This window comes from Psammomys obesus, unplaced genomic scaffold (assembly GCF_907164565.1).
Source record: "Psammomys obesus unplaced genomic scaffold, mPsaObe1.curated_primary_1811, whole genome shotgun sequence".
In the NCBI taxonomy this organism is placed as follows: domain Eukaryota; kingdom Metazoa; phylum Chordata; class Mammalia; order Rodentia; family Muridae; genus Psammomys; species Psammomys obesus.
Genome location: NW_026592890.1, coordinates 22338098 through 22346673, shown reverse-complemented (window position 1 = coordinate 22346673; position 8576 = coordinate 22338098). Strand labels below are relative to the sequence as shown.

The 8576-nt window shown below is 43.4% G+C and overlaps 1 protein-coding gene across 1 annotated transcript in view; it reads left to right on the top strand.

The window, feature by feature from the left end:
• LOC129683261 (60S ribosomal protein L31-like) overlaps positions 1–6364 on the top strand; it is a 9747-nt gene extending 3383 nt beyond the window's left edge. Inside the window, exon 2 of the mRNA XM_055615876.1 lies at positions 5972–6364. Within this exon, the coding sequence (XP_055471851.1) occupies positions 5972–6364 (393 nt within the window). The remainder of the gene's footprint in view (positions 1–5971) is intronic.
• Positions 6365–8576: the final 2212 nt, after the last annotated feature.

The following is an 8576-nucleotide window of genomic DNA, read 5'->3' as shown; positions in this document are numbered from 1 at the left end:
CCTTCCTTCCTTCCTTCCTTCCTTCCTTCCTTCCTTCCTTCCTTCCTTCCTTCCTTCTTTCCTTCCTTCCTTCCTTCCTTCCTTCCTTCTTCTCTCGCTCCTCCCTCCCTTCCTTTATCCCTCCCTTTCTTTTTTTCCTTCCTTTCTTTCTTGTAGCTCAGGCTGACTCCTCTGTAGCTGTAAGTTTTTCTTGAGCATGAGCTTGTCCTGCCTTTCTCCCTCAAGGGCTGGGATTTAAAGATGTAAGCCCCACTTCCAGCGCTGAGGGATTTTAAAATAAGATCGGTTATTTCCAGTGGAGATGAACAACCAGGAAAAACAAAATGAAATTTACATTAAACTGTTTTTTTTTTTTTTTTTAGTGGAGAGGAGAAAGTAAACCCAGGACGGTACAAGAGCTGTTAGAACGTCCTGGGTTTTCATAATCAGAATAAATGTGAATATTAGGACCTTTCAGCATTGGCTTCAGATCAGTGCGTTTCTCGAAGCCTCCCATAGGCTTCTTGTGGTCTCGCTCTCCTTTGTGCTTCTAGAAGCAGCTGTCAGGGAGACTCTGATCTATGCTGTTGGTGTTTATCTGCCCTGAGAGTTCTACTCTCTAATTACGCTGCAATTTGTGGTCTCGTTTCTTCCTGAAAGGCTTTTAGTTTTCTTTTCTCCTCTGGTCCTGTTGCAATGATGCTCCTAGCTCATCTCACTGTGCCTTTAGTTTTCAGTTTCTCCTTAGGCAAGCTCGGTGATGGGAGTGTGCTCATTTGCTGCTAAGCTAGCTGGCAAGAACGCATTGCATCAGGCAACGGATCTGTCGCACTGCCTTCCCTGAGCTCCAGATTGCTGTTGGAGAGTTTTCTGGAGTTCCTTAGTAAGGATTGGCATTTATTAGGCTCGGTGTGTTTCTCTCTTTCTACATCCATGACCAGGCTTGGACCTGAGTGAGTAATACAAGGTCACCTGCAGGAAGACTTGGCTGACCTTTGTTAATTTTTTTTTTTTTTTTGGATGTGTTACATCTGTATAGCATTTGAAAGCAAACAACCTTCACAAACACGGATGTTTCTTGCTCTTTTAATTTATTCAAGAATTCTGTCACTGAACGTCAGAGTAAAACAACACTTCCATGCACTTTTGGCATGAAATCATTACACTTAGTCTAAACAAGCCCCCGAAACAGATGGCACAAAGCCTCTCAGAGTGACTCTGTATTGGGACAGAAGCACACATGGCCAGAAGGCAGACAGGCCTAAGTGTTGTCATTTCTAAGAATCGTTCTGTTCTTTAGGTGATATGTTTGAGCAACTTCACTGAGTCTGCCTGTAAATGGGGACCTTTGTCAAAGCAGCTAGTTCCCTAGGTTGGTTCACAATGGCACATTTGTGTTCGTAAACCTCAGGTACATATTTAAACAGCCAAGAAGGGAAGCCGCTTCCTGCTTTCAGATAGCTCAGTATTGTTAGGTTCACAGCGGCTTTCCTTCTGTGTCCTTCACATTCTGGGCTGAGCTCTGTGCTAGAGGAAGTTTTAAAATAAAGTATTTGCTGTATGCTTAATGCTAGTTTTTTTTTTTAAAGGTCTTGCAGCACCTTCCCCCCCCATCCACATTATCAGATATCCAAACTACTATTTTGTAATTACAGTTGTGTTTTCACTTATTTCTTTTTCAGTGCTAAAGATTGAAGTCCAGGGCTTTACACACTTGAGGAAAGTGCCACCAAGCTACATTTCCAGCCCTCTATATAAGAAAAGAAAACTAGGCACAGAGACTCATGTTTATAAAGTCCCAGCACGCGAAAGGCTGAGGCAAGAAAGAACTGCCGTGAGCTGAGGCCAGCCTGGTCTGTATAACTTGTTCTAGGCCTATACTATAGAATAAGAACTTGCCTCACTAAATAAAAGAACAAATAAAAACAAATAAACAAAAGAAAAAAGGATTTCATTTAGGCAACAGTTCCTATTTGAGAAGTTCTTGGCTGGCCAAGTGAATCCTCCCAGACTCTGGGTCCCTGGCTGCACTGTTGGGCTACTAGGTTCTTTGGGAGCAGCTTCTGGGGGTGAAATGGAGCTACTGAGCAAATGGAATAAAATTCTAATATGGAAAATTATATTACCAGAAGGGACTTGTAATTTATAATGTGATGTCACCACCTGATTTCTTGTAATTGCATTTGTGATTCGCCTTATATTACATTTGCTACTCTTAAGGTCCCTGCTTTTCCCTCTTCTGTTTTACAAACAACAGCTCCACATAAAAATGTTGGCCAGCCATGGCGGCAGGAAACTGAATCTTTGGGATGTAATTAGTCAGAACGCGGAGGTGGAGCCTCCACAGTGGGAGTAGCGTCCTCATTGGACATCAGATCAAGCAGCTGCCTTGTCTTTGGACATTCAGCCAATAGCTTCTTTCCTTTTATTGATGTCCATTGTGACATGCTCCATGTCACACCAATGCTTCTAGGTTTGGGGAAAACAATCCTTTAAAATCAAGGCTAGGGACCAAGTATTGAGCAGAGAGTGCTTGCCAGTGCACACACCAGCAAAGAGGATTCTTTGTTGTGTATTTATTGCTGCTGGAGCTGAAACCCAACCCTGGTTTTCTAGAAAAGCCAGTTGGTGGACTGAGAAGCAGCCATCAGACAGAAGCCACCGAAGATGGAAGCAGGGCATCGCGTTGATCAAATGCTCAGATAACAGCAAAGGAGAGCCATCGCCTCCAGCTCTCCACAAGCTCTTGTTCACAGTGCCGGCGTCAGAGTTGAGATGTTTGCCTAAAGTCACTCAGCTCCTCCGCCCTGGGCTGATGCTGCAAATAGTCCTCTGGCCACTTGAATATATAACTCATCTTAATATTTTGTTTTGCAAATGTAGTCCTGACCTTTCAGCACAATTGAAACTTTGAAACTAACCTATGCTTTGAGGGGGGGAAAAGGCTGAGTAATCCTGGCATGGCCTTACCTGACTGCTACCTCTGGCATCCAATTCCCTCCATCTTACTTTTTGGTCTTCTGGCTGCATCTACCCAGAAGAGAATGTCATTCCTTCTGGTGGAGGTATTTTTTAGGTTCAGAGATAGTCGGTTCTACTTGGCTAAGTGGATAAGGCTCTAACTTCAGGCTACGATGCCTCCTAGACTGTAAGAATTCTGGGTGTTTCATTTATTTTTATTAATAGGTACAGGTTGTTAGGCTTTAAATATATATTAATACATCATAATTCATCCATTCATAGTCATACCATGACTAGCAATTTAAATTGCCGACCTCAGAGCAATCCCATAAAAACTTACACTATTCCTGAAGTTGGCAATTCAGACAAAACAGGACAAAGCACATAGATGATGGCCGAGCAGCAGCGCTTCCTTTCTCGGGAAGGAAGCAAGTGGGATACACATGGGAGTAAAAAAGACGGAAAGTAGCTGTGGGTCAGGCACATTGGCACTTTGCCCAACCTACCTTTGCTGGTGCTCACGACAGGCTGAGCAGAAGACATTTCAAGAGGTCCTGCTGGTAGCAAGTGTCAGAACCAGGGTTCCAAGCCACATCTGGCTGGCCTTCAGCCACTGCTCCTTGGCACCAGCCCTCTGCAGGAGGCCACAGTTCAGGAGAACGGTCTCTGCACTCTTCTGACAGTCCTATCCCGTTGCCTTAGTGAGAAGTGTTGCCAGGGGTAGACACTGGGCTAGGACGGGCTGAGGCAAAACAGTCTGAGGGACGGGGGTGTGACTTCTGTTGTCATTCTTGATCAGCCTCTTTCCGTTCTGTACTGTCCCGTCCTCCTTCCGATAGCAGGCGAATGGCTGCCGGGAAACCCCACAATCTTACTGACCCACGTGGGACCCGAGCAGCAGAGTCCTCCTTCAAAACTGAGCCTCAGCTGTATAGAATTTGGAGGCAGGGTTACTTTTTATCATCTTTCCCACCTCTGGCCTAATCCCTCTTGTTAGAGATGCATTAGATACATATCCAGGTCACACGACCTCATCTTGTTTGTAGGTGTGGTTGGTTTGCAGAGAAGGTTACCAGAGACATCAGACAGTGGGTGCTTTAGGTAATATGGGGCTTTGCTGTGCTCCAGGGCGAGCACTTTGGGAGACACATGCTTGGTTTTCAGAAGGTGGAGATCCTGGGTCTCATTACAGATAAGGAAGCCATGAATGCTAAGGAGGCGGCCTAGCTGCTGGGAGTCTTCCAGGATAGCCCCTCACAGCCTCCTGTGCTGTGGAAATTCTTCAACACCTGCCCAGGGACATCCTACACAACCCCCCAAGATTCCTGTGCAAACCCGTGAGTTCACGGAACAGGAGTAAACCTCCGGTCCCTAGACTGCCTGTTCCTACCTTAAAGATGACCAGAGGCGTGGATAATTCACTCAAATGTGTGACAAACAGAGGTTCAGAGAGTCAAGTCACAGAGACGGGACCCTGGGAATGCTCCATAACCTCTCTTGGCTTCTCAAATTCAGAGCATACAGCCCCTTAGCCACTCTGCTCTCCTCCCTGTCTCTCATCTCTTGCTTTGGCACGGTGTTGTTTTACTGCTGATCCTTAACTTCCTGCCTCACGGGCTCTGATCCTGCAGGGGTAGGTTTCTTCATAGACGACATCACTTTGTTAACCTGGTTAGGTGAAGGCTTGATTTTGCAAACACAACTCTGGGTTGGAACCTGTGGTGGTTTGAATGAGAATGTCACCCTCAGGCTCAGATATTTGAATATTTGGTTCCAGATGTTGGTACAGATGGGTAAGTTTAGGGGGTGCAGTCTTGTTGGAGGAAGTGTGTCACTGAAGGTGGGTTTTGATGTTTCAGAAGTCATTTGCCTTCCCACCATGATGGGCTTTTATTTCTCGGGAACCATAAGCCCAAAGAAATTCTTTGTTCTGAAAGTTGACTTGGTCGTGGTACTTCATCACGGCAACAGGGAAGTGGCCAACACAGAGTCTTGGGGTGGCATAAATTGGTCATGGACTTACTCAGGAGACATAGGCAGGAGGACCAGAAGTCAAGGTCATCTTTGGCTAATAGCTAGTGAGTCTGAGGGTATCCTTGGACACATAAGACTGTCTAAAAAAGGAAAAAAATTCGAGACAGGGTTTCTCTGTGTAGCCTTGGCTGTCTTGACTTGCTTTGTAGACCAGGCTGGCCTTGAACTCACAGAGATCCTCCTGCCTCTGCCTCCCCGAGTGCTGGAGTTACAGGTATGTGCCACTGAGCCTGGCAAGGCAATCATTTTTAATATTTGGAATTGTTGGGGTTTGCTCCTCTCTCTTAGATTTCCAAATGACACTGGATTTTGCTTGTTTGTTTTGAGTTTGACACAGGGTCTCACTGTGTAGCCCTGGCTAACCTGGAACTCACGATGTAGATCAGGCTGGCCTCTATCTCACAGAGATCTGTCTGGCTCTGCTCCCAAGTGCTAGCTACTTCCTGTTATTTGAATGCTAGGTCTATATTGGCTCTATAGAAGAGGATGTCCTAGCTCTTTTGCAGTTTCTTTTTCCATCCTATAATTCTTTTTTATCTGATATCTAAGAGAGTTGACATGCATTTTCTCATTTAAATCATAACTTTGAGTTTAATGTAGCAAACACAGCAGTCCTGGGTACACATTTTCATTTATTTATCTATCTATCTATCTATCTATCTATCTATCTATCTATCTATCTATTTTTGTAGAGCAGTAATGGCTTATACTACTTTAACAGTGATTTTATTTTTTAAAAAACAAGGTACATGGACATGCAGTATTTAAAACTGTAGGGGCCTCAAAAACCTGTTTTCTGCCTCATATCTAATTGGTAAAAATTCTGGGTGTGGTTCTGCTTTTGAAATTACTTCTTCAAGTGGTATGAGCTTTGCCTTTCATCTTCTAGATTTCAAAGAAGCCAGTTGTCACGCATGTTTCAACTTATTTGTGAATTGCTTGATTGTTTCTTTTAAAAAATATTTATTATTGAATCCCTTGCACCCATCCTTTCCAGTTTGGGCCGGGCAGATTGGCTCCGGCAAAGAAAGGTGGCGAGAAGAGGAAGGGCCGTTTCGCTGTGAACGAGGTGGTGACGGGAGAATACGCTACCGACATTCACAAGCGCATCCATGGAGTGGGCTTCAAGAGGCATGCTCCTCGGGCACTCAGCGAAATTCGCAAGTTTGCCATGAATGAGACGGGGACTCCAGATGTGCGCCTGGATACCGGACTCAGTAAAGCTGTCTGGGCCGAAGGAATAAGGTCTGTTCCATATCACATCCGAGAACATTTGTTCAGAAAACGTGACAAAGATGAGGATTCACCAAACGTGCTCTATACTTTGGTGACTTACGTGCCCGTTACCACATTCAAAGACCTCCAGTCGGTCAATGTGGATGAGAACTAACCTACCGAATGTCAAATAAAGCTGCAGAATTGCCAAAAAAAAAACCCAATCATTTTTATTGTATGCGTGTGTCTTAGTTACTTTTCTATTGCTATGATAAGACACGATGATCAAGACAACTTATATGAGAAAGAGTTTATTTGGGGCTTACCATTTCAGAGGGTTGGAACCCGTGACGATCATGGTGGGAATCATGCCAGCAGGCAGGCAGGAGGCACAGGGCCGGAGCAGTGGCTGAGAACTTACATCTTGATCCACGAGCAGAGGCAGAGAGGGCACACTAGGAACAGCTGTGGTCTTCTGAAACTTCAAAGCCCATTCCCCAGCGAAACACTCTCTCCAACAAAGCTAGCTACACACCACCTAATTCCCAAACAGTTCTACTAGAACGTAAGTCTGTCACAAATTCTGTTCTTTGCTTTGTTTCTCAAACTAATATATATATATAACTAATATATATTTATATATGCATATAAATATATAAAAATTTACATATATTTATAAATAAATATATATTTATTTATTTCAGGTTATACGTGATAAGTGTACAAGCCTTGCTCTGCTTACCCTTCCTTTTTTTTCCTTCTTCTCCTCTGTTCCTTTACTTTCCCCCTTTTGAGACAGGATCATGCTGTATAACCCTGGCTGGCCTTGAGCTTGCACTCTTTCTGCCTCTGGCTCGCACGTGCTGAGATTTCTTTTTTTTTTTTTTTTTGTTTGTTTGTTTTTATAGAACACACCAGAATTTCTATAAGTCACACTGCAGACTTCTCGGATTGCTCTCTGATTTCCTTATCATTTAAAATGTATTTTCCATTATTGTTAGAAAATTTATTAAGTCATGTTTTAATTTCTTGCTTAATCTAATCTCTTACTTAAACCATCATTCACGTATGTACACACATGATGTATGTATGGTCAGAGGACAGCTTTGTGGAGTTGGTCTCACCTTCCACTTTTATGTAGTCAGTTGGAGGTCGAATTCAGGATGCTTTTGAGGCAAGTGCCTCCTCTACCCACAGAGCCAAACTGCCAGCCCAAATGAACGTTTTTTAAACGCAACAACCACGTTTTAAATTTCTAGGCAAGTGTTTTTATTTCTATTCCCCCCCCCACACACACACACACTCCAAGCTTTTGGTTGGTTATTTATCTGAGATAATTAAAAAATATCTGTGGTAAGTCGGCACCATGCTGTATACCTGCAATCCCAGCACTCAGGGAGGCAGAGACAGGTAGAACTCTGTGAGTTTGAGGCCAGCCTGATCTACAAAGAGAGTCCAGGACAACCAAGGCTACACAAAGAAATCCCTTCTTGAGAAAACAAACACAGCAATAACAACAAAAAAATAAAATAAAATTTAAAAATATTTGTGGTAATGCTTAGAAATTTTCCCTGCCCCCCTGCATTATCTGTTTCTCTATGATCCTTTATTTATGTCTTTGTTTTTCTCTGTCTTCTTTAAAAAAAAAAATATTTCTTATATGTGATGGTTTGACTGCATATGGATGCGTGAACCACATATGTGCCTGGTACCCACAGAAGCCAAAAGAGGGCATTAGATCCCCTGGAACTAGAGTTACAGATGGTCGTGAACCATAGTGTGGGTGCTTGCAATCAAACCTGGGGATTCTGGAAGAGCAGCCAGTCCTCTTAACTGCTGAACCATCTCTCCAGTCTCTGTCTTTGTCTTCTTGATAGTATTTCCCGGAAATGTTTGGTAATTTTCAGACAGCCAAGACATCGTGTTCAAAATCTGGCCAGGAACTGTAGGTGGGAGAGAGGAGAAGTGAGCTCATTGACTGCAGGACTCCATCTAGTGAGATAAGACAGCAAAGAGAGTTTTAAAAAAATTATTTTTGTTTCTTCTCGTCCTTCTCCACTTCCTTCTTCTTCTCTTTCTCTTCTTCTTTTTCTTTTTCCTCCTTCTTTTTTTTTTTCTTTGAAATTATAGTTTCTGTAGTAACATACTCTCCAGTCGTCTTCCTGGGAGCACAGCTGTCTCTCAACTTACAATGGGAATGTATCTGGATAAATTTATGGCTAATCAGAAACACCTGAGGTCAAACCACACATTTTTTTCTCACAATAAACCCATTGTAAAGTTCAGGGACCGTCAGTCTAACAGTGAAAGCTGGGAACTTCTGTGTTTGGCTGTCAGTGCTCTGACTGTCCAAAGAGGAAAAGGGAGAACTAGTCATCCAGGTTCCA